This window comes from Acinonyx jubatus, chromosome C1 (assembly GCF_027475565.1).
Source record: "Acinonyx jubatus isolate Ajub_Pintada_27869175 chromosome C1, VMU_Ajub_asm_v1.0, whole genome shotgun sequence".
In the NCBI taxonomy this organism is placed as follows: Eukaryota; Metazoa; Chordata; class Mammalia; order Carnivora; family Felidae; genus Acinonyx; species Acinonyx jubatus.
In genome coordinates, this window is record NC_069381.1 from 217,144,082 (window position 1) to 217,159,677 (window position 15,596).

General features: G+C 62.9%; 1 protein-coding gene across 4 annotated transcripts; it reads left to right on the forward strand.

Moving 5' to 3' along the window:
• Window positions 1–3,313: 3,313 nt before the first annotated feature.
• Window positions 3,314–15,071, forward strand: CAPN10 (calpain 10). 4 transcript variants are annotated; one of them, XM_053216041.1, is made up of 14 exons: window positions 3,314–3,653; window positions 5,115–5,167; window positions 5,899–6,030; window positions 7,137–7,333; window positions 7,450–7,602; window positions 8,124–8,341; window positions 9,922–10,063; window positions 10,754–10,920; window positions 11,283–11,563; window positions 12,023–12,225; window positions 12,372–12,627; window positions 13,939–14,138; window positions 14,356–14,401; window positions 14,673–15,071. In XM_053216041.1, exons 1-14 carry the CDS (start codon window positions 3,329–3,331, stop codon window positions 14,700–14,702), a joined length of 2,403 nt encoding a protein of 800 aa, XP_053072016.1. In that variant the 5' UTR covers window positions 3,314–3,328; the 3' UTR covers window positions 14,703–15,071. The 4 variants fall into 4 exon arrangements, with proteins under 4 accessions (XP_053072016.1, XP_026901714.2, XP_053072017.1 ...); XM_027045913.2 differs by lacking the exon at window positions 7,450–7,602; XM_053216042.1 differs by lacking the exon at window positions 5,115–5,167 and having other exon boundaries at window positions 3,424–3,653.
• The last annotated feature ends 525 nt before the right edge of the window (window positions 15,072–15,596 follow it).

Sequence of the window (15,596 nt, forward strand, 5' to 3'; positions counted from 1 at the left end):
GCTTCATCCGTTTCCCACGCACGCCCCACTCTCATCTCACCCCTCGGGGGGCTTAACTCTCGTCCGCAGACTCTCTGACGCTCCTTCCCTGGTGTATGGGCTGCACTGGGTGACTCGCTCCCAGCGAAAGGAGTGTTGTGGGAGCGATGGAGCAGGACACCTGAGCTAGGTCGTGAAACACCGCAGCTTCCGCCCTCCTTTCCCTTGGGTCACTTGCTCTGGGAGAACCCAGCCGCCATGATGTGAGGACACCCAAGTAGCTTCGTGAAGGTCCACACGAGGAACTGAGGCCTCCAGGCCCAGCCAACCTCCAGAGGACTTCGGTTCTGGCCAATATTTTGACCGCTATCTCCTCAGAGACCGTCAGCCAGAACCACCCACGGGAGCGGCTGCCACATTCCTAATCCACAGAAACTGTGACGTAATACATATCGTTTTAAGTTCCTAAGTTTTGGGGGTCATCGGACACACGGCAGTGGATAATTAACAGAGGTCTCTGCACAAGGTCAGTTATGCTTCAACAAAAGATCCGATTCAAAATTTACTCAAACAATAAAACTGCATTTACAACCTATGACCAGAAATCCCAAAGTGGACCATTCTAGCACCAACAAGTTCAGGAGCTCAGGGACGTCAGCAGGTCCTTCATCCTTCTGCTCTGGAGTCTCCGTAACGCTGGCCTTTGTCTTCCGGCTTGTCCCTTGTGGTCACCAGCTGGCCGCAGCAGTTTCTGTTCCCACATTCCCACACTCGGGCATCCAAGGCGGGTTACAGGAGAACATGCCATCGTGTGCCCTTGGGAAGCTTGGAGACAGCTCCAGCGTCCCCCCACAGGGCTGTTCCCCATGTCCCGTTGCCCTGAGTTGGGGCGCACACCCCTTTCTAACTTCTGACCCTGAGCCAGGAGGGGTCCAGGCTCCCCGGATGACTTCAACAGCAAGTGAGCTGGCCTCCTGCTGGTGAGGCAGGGTCAGCCACACGGTGGATCCTGACGGGATGTGGCGCGTTGCCAGCCCAGGGCTGCAGCCTCGGCCCAGCTGTCACCAGCTGTCCCTTCCCCTGGGACACCTTGGCCTGCCCTCCCCCACCCTGGGTGAAGTGTGGGCAGGACACTGGTTTTAATCTCTGTGTCCACACAAGAATGCAGTGCCTGGTTGTTGCCCGCTGACCAGAAGAGCTGCGGGGGTTCGAAGAGACAACCCCCAACCCCAGCTGCGAAGCCAGGGAATGTCCCTTGAAAAACAACAAGGACGGTCATCCAGGCACAAGTGTGAGCAAAGCCACGGAGCACAAACACTCCAGAGCAGTGATAACCCGGGGAGGGTGGAGGGGAGCAGGCAGGTTTCAGGTTCCACAGAACCCGTGAACACCCACAGGCTTGGGAAAGGAAATGGCTAGACGTGCGCCGTCCACGGGCTGGGAGGTGGTCAGCAGGGAGGCTGGTCCCGCCTGACGGCTGGGGGACCTTTACCTTCATTCTCCTGTAACCTCCAAACAGCACTGTGACATAGGGTGGCATTCCCACCTGACAGTGACAACCCCGAGGCCCACACTTCAAATAACTAACTGTCTGTCGTAGGGCCTGTGGTTGTGGGAACTGGGGGTCATGAACTAGCTGCCTCCAGAACACCTTCTTGTCACACCCCTCAGGCTGCCTCCAACTCCTATTAATACTCCAGGAGCCACAAGCCCCACTCTGCACAGGGCTGCGGGTGGGCCCAAGCGGCAGAGGGGAACACGGGACACACGGGGTAACGGTGGTGTAGGAGCCGCGGCAGGCAGGCCTCAGACCATCTCGGTACTGGCCACTCATCTGTCACTCCGGGCCTGGGCTAATGCCTACCCAGCACCACCTGTCTCCAGGCCACTTCTCTGGGCACAGGCCCACCCCTGGACGATGACACATCTGTAGGAGGCTGCCTGCTCTCCAGGCCTCACGAGCCAGGGTGAGTGACACAGCAAAGGCCGCTACGTAGAGTCCAGATCCTGGGCTGGCCTCGGTTCTGCCGCTAACCACCCCCATGTGTTACCTGGGGAGAGGAGTTGTCCGGCACCCTAGGGCAGGTAGGAAATCTGTCTCTTACTCCTTCAGGATCCCTACAAGAGGCAGAGCCCGGGGCCTTTACGGATTCCCTCCAGCTACGGCAGCCACCAGCCTGCCAAGGAGTCATTAGCATCTTCTGGGGGAGTTACTGCCACAGGGATGCTGAATGGTCATGCCATAAGTCCTAGCATCCCAGAGGCAGGTGTTGGGCTATGTAGTTTTCTTCTAGAACCGCAACAAGAATATCCGAGGCCCCCCCAAATAGCCTGGGGGCTAGGGCTAACACAATGTCACACTACCACCAGCAGCTGCCACTCATGCAGGCCCTTCTTGGCCTCTCAGAGGGAGGAGCTGCAGCTGTCAGAGGAACCTGGGGCAGAGGCTCCGGGACCAGGTTCGGTTTGTTCTCGGGCAGTAGGGACTTTCCAGGTCTGCAGAAGGGCTTCAATCTGACCGCCGTTCATGTCCAGGGGGCTGGGTAAAAGTCTGGGAATGCAAGATCTGACTAACCCTAGGAGGTGGCACAGAGCTGCCACGAGAAGGGCTCAGGCCGCCTTCTCCTCCCCTGCCCGACCCTCTGTGAAGGCGCCAGACACAGTGAAGTAGGCTTGGAGGGGCAGGCAGACAACAAGCCTCTGGCCGCTCTCCCTCCTTCCCGGGAATGGGGAAGTACAGGCACCTGCAGCAAAAGTGAATGCTTAGGCAGGTCCCTAAATCGCCGTCCTCGCCTCCCCGCAGCATCGAGCGGCCAGGAGCTATAACCGCACGTCCAGCAGGTCACTCACTGTCCAGCCCACCAGGACCAGATGCCCGGTCATCTGCCGCAGTCCCATCCCCTGTCCCGCTCAGGATCCAGCGCGTCCGATCCCAAACGGCCTCGAGACGGCCTCCTAGGCCCGGAGGACCCCCGTCCCCCCGCTCCACGGGCCGGCTCGGTGCCGGGAGCACACCACCGCGGCCCACCGCTGCCTTCCCAAGCGAGCCGCGGCGCTCGCTTCCCGGATCCTTCCGCCAACAGGCGGCCCGACCTGCCGCCGAGCGCCGGGACGAGCGGCGCATTCTGGGAGGCGGTGCTGCATTCTGGGATCTGTAGTCCGCGGCCCGGACCTCGGCCCAAGAGGCCTCTCCGGTCCCTTAAGCCCCGAACGCCCGCGAGTCCAAGCGGCCCCGACGCCCCAGCCCGAGCTGCACCGGCCAGAGGACACGAAGCCCGTCAGCCTCCCGTGAGTCTCCGCCGGGCGAGTTCCCACACACCTCCCGGGGAAAGAAAAGTGCCGCACGGCGATGGCACGGCCTCGCGAGAGCCGAGCTCGGGAGCCACGCCCCCGAGGGTGGGATACTGGGAATCCGTTTGGACTTCCGCCGCTCGAGTGCGATTGGGCCGCTGTGTCACGTGGCCCGGCGGTTACCGCGGCGACCGGACGGGCGCGCGCCGGGCCTCGCCCACCTTCCGGGCTGTCAATGGGAGCCCCGAGCGCCCAGGATGCGGGCGCCGGCCAGGGAGCTGTTCCGAGACGCCGACTTCCCCGCCTCGGACTCCTCACTGTTTTCCAGCTTCTCCACGCCGCTGGCCCAGTTCCGGGAGGACATCACGTGGAGGAGGCCCCAGGTGCGGCCCCTGGCGCGGCTCTCGAGCCGAGGGCCGGGCCCCGGGCGCTGCCTCCCGCGCCGTGCGCGGCGGGAGGGGTGGCCGCGTCTGCCGCGTGAGGGGTGGCCGCGTCTGCCGCGTCTGTCCCAGAAACGGGGAGGGTGGTCCGTCGGGAGGGAGCCCCTCCTAGCTCCGTGCCAGGTCCGTCCCGGGTGTGCGGGAGGACCAGCGCCTGGCCCGCGCCTGTGAGAACTTGGTTCCGGAGGAGGCTCGGGGCCCGGCCACAGGGCCCACAGACCCAGCCCCGCTTCTGCCCTGACGGGCGCCTGACCGCACTTAGTTTCTGGTGTGCACGGCCCTCCTGGCCGCCAGCGGGCCTGCCCCGTTACTTGTGTTTGCTGGTATCTGCTACGCCTGTGGTCTTCTGGAAGGGCCAGACTGAGCCTACGAAGCAAAGTTGTTTAGGGCTTCGTGCACCTGCATTTTCAGATGTAAACGCTTTAAGGTGGCAATTTGCGGGGATGCTCCGGCCCAGTGCTCTGTTGATAATCCTTAGAAACAGTGTATCTGCCCAGTAAGACTTCTCAGGTACGACCCTCCCCCGTCTGCACGGACACAGCCTGCATGGCCAGCAGCCCTCAAAGCCAGAGCAGCTTGGGTCTGGCGACTGAGGCATTTGGGCAACACGGAAAGTGCCCGTTTGGTGTGGAAGGACGGGAGGGCCAAAGCATGAAGAGCCTTACAGGCCATGCCAGTGGAATTCGGGTTAAAAATGGATTCTAGGCACCTTGGAAGGCCATTGGGGGTTTTAGCAGAGGAGCGATTTGAGTGGGTTTATGTTTGAAGAAGCTCACTTTTACTGCTGGCTGGGCGGTGGATTGACCCGGCAAGCAAGCAGGCGGCCATCTCAGTAGTGATGCTCCTGGTAGCATGGCCACCTAGGATGGCTTCCGAGTGGGTGGGTTTGAGAAGTACTTTGGAGGGGGATTAACAGGTTTTACTGACCAACTGGAAGTGGAGGGTGAGGATAAAGCCAAGCTTGGGAATGACTTCTAGACTTCGAGACTGAGCACCTGGGTGATGTGCTAGGCGACACGGGGAGGTGGGGGAGAGCTAGGGATGGAACTCTCGGGTTGGGGTTTGCTCTCTCAGGTGCAGACAGAGCTGTCAGAGGCAGGTGGGCATGAGAGTCGGGCACGCAGGAAGTTCTGGGCTAGAGGTGCCCTCTGGGAATGGGCACTGTCCCAGGGCCCTGAAGAGTGTCTCAGGAGAAAGTGGGGCTGGAGAAGAAGAGAGGGCTTGGAACTGAGCCCTGAGGGACCCTCACACTTCCGAGGGTGTCCAAGCAGGTGCCCTGGCAGGTAGCCGCGAGAAGCAGCCGGCAGTGAGGGAAAAGGACAAGCGGGGACACATGGAACCCTGGGAGCCAAGAGGGGACTGTGGGGAAGTGCAGGGGCTCAGCCACTGTTCTGATGCCTGCAGGTGCCAGGAAAGATGAGAACAGAGAGATGCCTGCTGGATTTGACCACACAGAGGTGACTGGCTCAGAGGCTAGAGGGGCCTATGCTGAGGGAGGAGGAAGTAATGAGCAGCTGTTTCAAGAAGTCTGCCAGTGAAGGGAAGCCTCAAGGGGAGCTAATGCAGGGGGGATGGTCTGTTAGAGAGGATGGGGGTTCTCTCTTCGTCTTCTGCTGGTGGGATTCTGCCTGTAGGGGTGAAAGGGGGGGGGGTCATGGGAGGAACCCAGGCTCCGAAGACAAGAGAGGGTCAGGTCAGGTTGCTTCTGATGAAGCTTCTGGCAAGGTCATCAGCTCAGAGGGGCGCAGGCAAGAGGGGGGCAGTGTAGAAGTGTAGAGAAGAGGGAATAAAGTAGTCTGGGGAGTGGGCAATTAAGCCTTGGAGAGAAGGGTTTCGGTTTCCAGCAGTATGGAGGACCCATTTGCGATCTGCCAGTGTGGACTTAAGTGAAACCATTTTCTAGGCCAACAGTTAGCTGTTTGGAGAAGGGGGACGTGGGATCCATCCCGAGCTGGGGTTTTGCCACTTAACAAAGGTAGACAGAGAAGAGGACCCTAGAACCTAAGCCAGATGGGATGATGTGAAGCCAGGAGGGCTGACAGATGGAGTCTGCGGAGGCCAGCTGCTTCCCCTCCCCTCTTGGGCAATGCGGATGACCAGAAGAGCTCCTCCCCAGCGCCTGTCGCCTAGATCCCGTGTTCTTCGTTTTAAAGACTAGCCTTCAGACGAGGTGAACTCTTTATTTCAGGAGATCTGTGCCACACCCCGGCTGTTTGCAGATAACCCACAGGAAGGACAGGTGAAGCAAGGGCTGCTGGGAGACTGCTGGCTCCTGTGCGCCTGTGCTGCCCTGCAGAAGAGCCGGCGCCTCCTGGACCAGGTACCTGCGTCCGAGCGTGTTTCTCTTCTGCTCTGTCTTCCTGTCTGCTGCGCACAGGAAGGAAGCGGGAGGCAAGGCAGCCGAACCTCCTGTTCTACGGGGCTCTGCTGAGGTCGCCTAGCATGGCTGGTGGAAAGGGAGGGCTCTGCTCACAGGCCCCAGGGGCTCCAAGGCACAGACACCGTGTCCCCCTCTCACCAGGGCTCCCCGGTGCTTTCTGCCCTGCTCTGCCCTCCGACACCCTTGGAGGGATGCACAGATGAGCAGGCCAGCCCAGAGTAGGAATGCCCCGGGTTTGGAGTAAGTTTTCCTAGCTGGTTGTTGTTGTTGTTTTTTAAACAAGCTTTGAATGTAAATTGGCAAAAGGTGATTAAAATGGTTTCCGAGGCTGGGCGGCTAGCACAGGTGTAGGAGGGCTGCTCAGAGTGCTCCCCCAGGAGCACCACAGCTCTTTGTTTGGCTCGTCGCTAGAATGTTACTGATTAATGCAGCAAGGCTGACAGTGGTGACCCATCCAGAGCTCCTCCTGGGTCCCCAGGCCTTGCTAAGCACACCACAGTTGCTGGCATTTGTTCTCCGGGCCTCTCTGGCTTTGACCCCGGTTCATAAGTGAGAGCGCGAAAACCACTGCTTTCGTGTTTGTAGCCGCTGAGGGGCAGAGCCAGGACCAGACAAGTGTGTCCGGGGCAAAGCCCACACCTGTGGGGTCCCAGCACCAGAGGCAGCAGTGGACGGGCTGGCCCGGATCCCGAGGCACCAGCCTCCAGCCGGGGGGTTGCTGTGCCCACGGTGACCTGCCGTCTGCCACCGGCTGTGCTGAAAATTGGGTCACTCGTGCCTGTAAAAGTCACGTTTGTTTTGGATTCAGGTCGAGTGCTTATTTGGGACAATAGGACATAATGGTTGGCTTTAAGCTTCTGGAGACACTCGGCTCCCTCAGTGTGGCCCCGAGATACGTACATTGAAAAGTCGGTTAGCTTTCCGTGGGATGATTAGGTTTCCGCAGACCGGCAGGGTCCCCTGGAACGGTTCTCATGAAGGTGCTTGGAGGGCGCTGCGTGCGTTGCCTCTCACGGTCTCCTTTTGCCTTTCCCTGTGCACGGTAGGTCATTCCTCCAGGACAGCCGAGCTGGCTCGACCCAACGTACCGCGGCTCCTTTACCTGTCGAGTTTGGCGGTTTGGACGCTGGGTGGAGGTGACCATAGATGACCGTCTGCCTTGTCTTGCAGGGAGACTCTGCTTCTCCCGGTGCCAGAGAGAGGATGTGTTCTGGCTTCCCTTACTGGAGAAGGTCTACGCCAAGTACGCGTGCCGGAGGCTGGAGGGTCGGGGTGGGCAGGGAGCCACAGCGGCCTGAGTCCGCCCCCGGGAAGCACGTCCCCGCTCTCCCTGGGCTGCAGTGTCCTCCTCCGTTCCAGGGACCTGACAGCCAGGCCGGCGTGGGGACTGACTTGTCCAGAGACAGAAACTCTGAGACTCGGCCTGTGGTTTGCCCCATCCCCGGCCCGCTCCCCCTTTCTCCGCACTCATCTCAAAGTCGGGCATGAAGGCATCGCCTCCAGAGGGAGAGGGTGTGCGTTTCCCTCCCCTGGAAATGGTGGGAGGTGGGAGGCCACCCAGGTCGCAATGCTTGTTTAGCCTGGTCCTGCCTGAGACCACGACCCTCACCCGGGGTCTGAATCGAAGAAGCCTCCTCTTAGGATGCACATATCAGCTTGCCCAAAGAGGCTGCACCGATAGGCCTTAGCCCTAAGGGAGCGAGGAAGGCCTGCAGTGATATTGGTGCGAGTGAGTCCCTCCATCCCCTGGCCAGTGTGGGGTTTGATCTCGAGAGGCAAGGAGCGGGTGTTCACAGGCTTGCGCCCCGCACCGCCTCGTGCTGATGTCTGCCCTGGAGGCGGCAGGGCATTGCTGGGCCGCTGTGCGTTACAGCCTTTGAGGGTCAGGTGATGCCTGGACTTGATGAGAATGAGGCAGGAGTAAAGAGAAGCAATTCAAGTGGTGGGCGAGGTGATCTGGGGGTGTTGGGTGTGGGGATGGAAGGGGCAGGGTACCCGGGCCAGAGGCTCACTGGCTGCGGTTGTCTCCCTAGGGTCTATGGGTCCTATGAGCACCTGTGGGCCGGGCAGGTGGCGGATGCCCTGGTGGACCTCACCGGTGGCCTGGCGGAAAGGTGGAGCTTGAAGGACTTGGCAAGGACCGGCGGCCGACGGGACAGGCCTGGCGGCTCAGAGCACAGGACTTGTCGGCAGCTACTCAGCCTCAAGGACCGGTGCCTGATAAGCTGCTCGGTGCTCAGTCCCAGAGCAGGTGAGACGCAAGCGGGGGGTGGGGGGGGGGGGCAGCGCGAGAGGCCCGCACACACGTGCGTCTTCTTCTTGCAGCCCCGTCAGGGCCGAGTGGAAAGCAAGACGTTTGTGCTTGAAAGCTGGTGTCTGGTGTGTGACTGTCCCCGCCACCCGTCCTTCTCTGGAGGGAGGTGTCCCTTGCTCCCCGACTCACCGCTAGGGTGAGGCCGGAGCCCTGCGGGTGGCCGCCGTGTGGAGACTTCGTAGGAGATGGGTGGCGGCAGCATCTGGGGCCGGCTGGCGACCTGGCGGAGTCAGCACTGAGGCTTCCGCCTTGGTGGTCCTCGCACTCGTCAGAGAAAGCTTGTTGAAAGGAAAACAACATGCAACCAGAGCGCCTTTGAGTTTTTCGCGGACTTTAGTAGGTCTTTCCCACCAACACGTGTGTGTTTTGCACTTTGCACCGTATGCCATTTTGTCAGGTGCCGTGTAAACTGTCAGCGTCAGTTCCGTTCGCAGATCTGCTGTGGTTTTCTTACTCTTTCCCTTAACGTCAGACCTTTAAGGTCTTTTCGGTTTCTCGCGTTATAGACGGCATTACTGAACGTGTTCGTATTTGAGAGCGTCCAGGATGAACTTCACTATGAAAATCATAGCGACCCCAGAATACGGACATTGAAATAAATGGACACGTGTGGACAATTCAGTTGCCCGGCCTGTGCGTGAGGGCTGGGTCTGCCCCCACGTGCGGGAAACGAGGGAAGCCCGCGGAAGCCTGTGCGTGACGCAGCGTTAGAACCTTCCCTGAGTCTTGGCATCAGCTGCCCCCAGGGTGGGTGGGGTCAGTTCTTGGCGCTCCAGGCTTTGCAGAAGCCCCTAGGCAAAGAGGGGGCTGTGGGAGGTCATCGGGATCCCCCTGGAGCGTCTCAGGGCTGAGGACTGAGGCAGACCCCGAGAGTGGAGGCTATAATGCCGTTGTAAATAAAGCTTTTCAAGACATTCCTGGGGTTTCTTTTCCTTTTGTGGACCGCCACCCCCCTTCCCAGGTTGGAGTTCCTTCACTCTTCGGCCCCTCCTTTTACATGTCTGTTTGTCCCAAGGGCTCTGGGCAAATGGGGTGGTTTCCTCTCTGGAGCCTCCGGTCCCCCCGCCCCACACCACGTGTTTCCTCCAGCAGTACCTGCTGTGCGATGCCGCCCGAGCCAGCCTCGCCGGGAGGTCACAGACCTGCCGCTGACAGTGCTGGTGGCGGCACCAGGGGCCCTGTGCCCCTTGTCGGTCGGCCGGCCGGCCGGCCGGCCATCCTCTCTCGTCCGCCCAGGCAAGGACCGAGCCACCGAGAAGGGAATGAGCTGCCGGGCCTGTGGCCACGGAGCCAGAGTCCAGACCTGGGTCCTTCGCCGTGGCTCTGCCGTGGCGAAGGCCGCTCCTAAGCTCGCTTGTCCATAGGGTCGGGAAAGGAGCCCCACTGGTCCGTGGGGATCTGGGTGCTGGTGTGGCCGCAGCAGGGTGGGCTGGAGCAGCCCGCGGGGAAGGAGACAGACCCGTGGGTCTGCTTGGCCTGGGGACTCCCTGCCCACATCCCAGCTGTGTCTCTCCCAGGTGCCAGGGAGTTGGGGGAGTTTCATGCCTTCATTGTGTCGGATCTGCGAGAGCTCCGGGGGCGGACTGGCCAGGCCATCCTGCTGCTGCGCATTCAGAACCCCTGGGGCCGGCGGTGCTGGCAGGGGCCCTGGAGAGAGGGGTGAGTATGGGCGAGGCTAGAACTATACTGCCGTCAGGCAGGGGCCCCGAGTGGCAACTCAGAGCTGTGTGTGTCACAACCGTGTGTGTCCCGGGCTCTGGTGCCGTGGCTCGTGGCAGACCATTCGTAGCTGGTCAGGACGGTGCATGGTTGGTCTCCAGCAAGGCCCTCCTGGCACCACCTCTGGTCCCCTGAGTCCTGTGCTCGGCCCCAGACAACCTTAGGAGGCCAGTGTCGTGCATGGTGCCGGGACCAAGGCAACCCTAGACCCTGGGGTCCCGTCTCGAGGGTGCCCATGGAATGGCAGGTGCCCCATCGGGCTGCGGGTGACAGGGACATGTGAGTGCTCAGCTTTCTGACCTTCACTGGTGCTGGGAACCTGGATTGAATGAGGGTGCTGGACCCGCTCCCCGTGGCTGGCCATGGCCGGTCAGCAGATCTGATGCTTGCCCCCGAGCCCAGGCTGGTGGCAGCTCCACCCGAGTCGATCAAGCACATCTCTTGTTCACCTGCTCGAGGACACCGCTCTGGGGAGATGTGTCTAGAGACGGGGGCCCTCAGGGAAGGACAGAGGTGACTGCCTGCGGAAGGGCCAGTGTGGAGCCACCCGAGCTGGCAGGGCACAGGGCTCCTCGGTCAGTGTCGTCCGCTCTCGGATGAGAGGCCCCTCTGAAGTGCAGTGTCTTCCAGGGGCGAAGGGTGGAGCCAGGTGGACCCGGCGGATGAGGCTACACTGCTGTCCCAGCTGCAGGAAGGGGAGTTCTGGGTGGAAGAGGAGGAGTTCCTCCAGGAGTTTGATGAGGTCACCGTGGGCTTCCCGATCACGGAGGCTGGCCACCTACAGAGCCTCTACTCAGGTAAGGGGAGGCCCGCACGCTGGGGGAAGCCCGTACCCTGGGGGAGGCCCGCACACTCACCCTGGGGGAGGCCTGGTGGGGGGGGGGGGGGCGGCAAGCCGCATGGGCTCTGCCTTCGGAAGTCAGGGCTGAGCGGAGCCCGCGTCCCTCTGGGGGCCCCTGGGCACCAGCCTGGCTACAGGCCCCAATCTACTTCCTTCAGTGCAGAGAGATGGTTCCACTTCCTCCCGTCCCTGGCAGCTCAAGGTGCTGGGAGACACGGGGCTCCCTCCTATAGGGTGCCGTGGCTGGTGTTGGTGAGAGGGGCAGGAAAGGCGGCGTGGGAGCCCTTTCCTGGAGCTGATGCTTGGTTCTCCGTCTAGAAAAGGAGCTGTGCCACACTCAGGAGCTACCCGGGGCCTGGGTCAAGGGGCAGTCTGCAGGAGGCTGTCGGAACAACAGCGGCTTTCCCAGCAACCCCAAATTCTGGCTGCGGGTCTCGGAACCAAGCGAGGTGTATGTCACCGTCCTGCAGAGACCCAGGGTGCGCACAGCAAACTGGGCAGGCCGGGCTCGGGCACCGTTGAGGGACGACCGTGCCTCATGGACCCCGGCCAGCCTCCTGGGCAAGGACTACCAGGCCGTGGGCCTGCATATCTGGAAGGTAATTCTACCTTGGTCCCGGCTCCCTGCTCAGGGCCTAGGGGCGCTAGGACAAGAGTGACACCGGTGACTGCCAGGAGCCTCAGGTGTCCCCTGCCTACCCCAGGGTCATACACCAGCTGGCGCTCCCGCAGACCCGGCCCCGCCTAACCCAGCCGGCATCCATCAGACAAAGGGAAACGAAAAGAAAAGCAGCCGGTGGCGGAACCGGCCGGAGCGACCAGGGCACAGCCCTGTCTCGATCCCCCTCTGCTCTCCCCAGAGCGGGAGGACTTGGAGGCTCACATCTGGGACAGGGCCACTGACCCCTGGGGCCGAGTGAGAGCCCTGGGTTGGTGGGCGCTTCGAGCCGTCCCCTGCCGTGCTGGGGCGGGGCCCACAGGTCCGGGCGGTTTCTTTGTGCTGGGTGAAGGCGGCAGGCCGGTCTCGGGACGTTGGCACATGGGCCCCCTCTCTGCAGGTGGAGAAGCGGCGGGTCAGCCTGCCCAGGGTTCTGTCCACGCCCCCCGTGGCTGGCACTGTGTGCCACGCCTACGACCGGGAGGTCCACCTCCGCTGTGAGCTCGGCCCCGGCTACTACCTGGCCGTCCCCAGCACCTTCCTGAAGGACGTGCCGGGGCAGTTTCTGCTCCGGGTCTTTTCCAGTGGGAGAGTCTCCCTCAGGTGAGAGGGGCAAGTGGGGTCTCCAGGCCGCGCTCCCTCGAGGGCCTCAGCGGAGGAAGGGGGAGCGGCCCGGGCAGCTTCCTGGCGGTCCGTGTGCGTCTGCGGCCCCTGACAGCCGGGTCCTCCTGCGTGTCTCCCCCGGGCAGTGCCATCAAGCCGGCGACCGCGAGCCCTGCCTCTGGGGAGGCCCTGCCCGCAGGGGAGTGGGAGACCGTGCAGCTGCGGGGCTCTTGGAGAATCGGCCAGACGGCGGGGGGCAGCAGGAACTTTGCCTCCTACCCTGCCAACCCTTGCTTCCCCCTCTCGGTCCCTGAGGGCGCAGGGCCCCGCTGCATCCGAATCACTCTGCGCCAACACTGCCGTGACAGCGAGTGCCACCCCATCGGCTTCCACGTCTTCCAGGCAAGCCCTTCCTGTCCCTGCGGGTAGGCGGGCACAGGGCGGCCCTCGGGGGGGGGGGGGGGGGCTGGTCCACACAGGCGGCCAGGCTGGACAGAGAGGCCCGGACGCGGTCACGTGGGCACAGCCAGGCTGGCCGGTCCCGTACAAGATCCGTTTCTGGGTTTCGTGAAGTCTGTAATTCACTGGGGTCATAGGTCAGCTTAGAACCCTGGCTCAGAACAAGCGTCACGAGGTCAGGTCTGCTCCCTAGAACCGTGCCTCCCGCCCAGGAGACCCGACGGCGTGCCCCAGGAAAGGCGGTCCGCCAGGAGCCGCCCCGAAGCCATGACGCAGTTCATGGCACAGGTTCGCGGGGAAGAACAGGAAAGGGAGCCCACCCGCCCACAGAGCCGGCGTGAGGGCCTGGCAGACAGATGCCCCCGATCGCAGTTGCTCAGGTGATTCTCAGAGCAGAGAGCTGTCCCCCCGCGGGAGGAGAGGAGGCTGTGTTGAGGCCGGAGTAGGGCCAGCACGTCACAGACGCCACCCCAAACCTCCCTCCACCTCAGTCTGCCCGCCCTGTGTTGTAACGCAGCCGGGACAAGCCCAGCAGACCTGTAGTTGGAGGAAGGGGGACAAGTGCGGTGCCGGAGGTCAGGGGTCGTAAGCCCAGACTCCACGGGGATGAAGTGGCTCCCAGCTCACATTTGTGCCCCTCCTGGGGGCCCCGCTTCATGCTGGGTGCCGAGGAGGGCATGGGCCAGGAGGGCAGCCTGGAGCCGTGCCCTGGGCGCCGTCGTGTCGTGGGGTGGGCACACAGAGCCCGGGGTGCAGATGATGTGAAGGAAGGGTGGGGATTTCTCTGGTTGAGAAGCTTCTGTACCCTTGGGAGGACACTGTGCTCCCCAAGAGGTGAGGGCTCATTCTGGAGCTTCGCTGCCCCCGGGCTGCCAGCCAGGGCACCAAGGAGCTTCGATACAAGTGCCAGTGCCAGGAGCCGGTCAGACGACCCTCAGGACAGAGGCCTGGGCAGTGGTGGTCGTGGCGGTCCCCCACGCCTGATGGGGCCGCCCGCCTGACAAGGGCCGTGGGGCCTCGGTGAGTGTGAGCCCAGCTTCTCCAGCTTGGTGGCCCTTCCTCCCTGGAAAAGGGAGTGTGACGTGGGAGACGTCACCATGAGATCCGGGCAGACTGCACCGGGCGCCTCCCCACCCTGGACACCCCGGCCTCAGAAAGGGAGTGCGGTCCCGAGACTGGGAAGGACTTGGTGGCCGTGGCAGCCCAGCGGACAGCCCCACCCCTCGACCCCGTCTGAGCCCACGCCTCCGCCAGGTTCCGGTGGATGGCGGGAGCCAGGGCGCGTCCCGCCTGCTGCTCCAGGACCCTCTGCTAAGCTGTGTGCCACACTGCTACGCCCAGGAAGTGAGCCGGCTCTGCCACCTGTCGGCGGGGACCTACAGGATTGTGCCCTCCACCTACCTGCCAGACACAGAAGGGGCCTTCACGGTGACCATCGCCACCAGAATTGACAGGTGGGGCTCCGGGGCTGGGGGTGGCCCTCGGTGTCTTAGTATTCACCTGCCTGTTCTCTCCCGCCTGCCCTGCTTGCCCCAGCGCTTGTCTGTCCCCGCAGAGCAGCAGCGGGCAGGGCGTGAGCCTTGGGACCCCTCCTTGCCTGGGAGTCTGGGGGGGAGCGTGGCTGCTCTCGAGCTGGGGGCCAGGAGGCCGACCGTGTCTTCTCTCCCGCAGGCGCTCCATTCACAGCCAGGAAAGGCTGGGGCAGCTTCTCCAGGAGGTACGTGTGGGGCCTAGGGCAGTGGGCTACCCCATTACTCTGCCTTGAGGCCGCCTGGCGCCCTGGGGTCTGAATTACCCCAGCTTCCTCCCGGAGGCCAGGCTGCAGGCCAGGCTGTGCTCGGGGACACCGGCACACCGGTGTGTGAACATGGGGGCCACCAGGCAGAGCCCCTCAGCAACCGAGAGCCCGGGGCTGCAGTCCCAGCCGCTGGCAGTGCTGCTCGGAGGAGGGCGGCCCTGCTCAGACCTCGCCGTCTCTCGTCCTGCAGGCCTCCTTCATGGCAGTTATGAAAACCTAACTGGGTGACCCCCGTGTCGGCTCCGGTGACTGGGGGGTGAGAGGCCCCCCCTCCCACGGTGCCACCAGCCTCCATGCTGTGGCTCACAGCCCCGAGTCGGACGGCTGCACGTGCCCGCGGGTCCTGCAGGGAGGTGGCCGTGGGGCGAAGCAGGTGCCTCGGAAAAGCAAAAACCGCTGCATCGGGCGTCCTTGTTCCATGGCGCTGAGGCCGGAGAGCCTCCCAGAGACCCTCGGCGGCATCTGTCCCCAGCTCCGGAGAGAGGCCTCACAAGGGACAAGAGCGTGTCAGGACAAATCTTGTTTAGAACTAGTTATTACGGCAGACGTTTTTAGGAAGAAACTTTATGAATAAACGTGAGTACTGAGCGGTTTGCTGAGCCTCGTCTCGGGGAGCCGCAGGCCGAGTCCGCTCTCCCTGAGGAGCAGGGGAAGGCCCGGGCCCTGCGCTCCCTCGGGGCCCTGCTGGCCTGTGAGGCGGGCAGGCTGCTTGAGGACGAAGTGGGTGGTGGGAGCCTGGAGGGTCGTGGAGGGGCCGTGGGCGCCCGCCCCGTGACGGGAGCAGGAGGGAGCAGCCCAGGGCAGCACCTTGGTGCCGGCCACGTCGTCCGCCCTGTCCCTGCTGGGCCTTACCCCACCTGGGCGTCCGGAGGGACTCTCGGCCTCGGCCTCCCTTCCGTTTGGAGGTGCCAGATGCAGTCGTTCGCTCTTGACGTGGGAGGAGGCGTCCCCGGGGGCCCCGGGCCTCTGACCGGTTGGACGCAGTCAGCCCTGGTCTAGGCCGGGCCTCTCTCCCCACCCCCGCTGCTTCCCTGACTGGCCAGCGCCGTGGCGTCGCCGTCCTCACCTTCCAAAGGAGGGCTGGGGGCCGCAACACAGGCCCGAGGAAGACCTC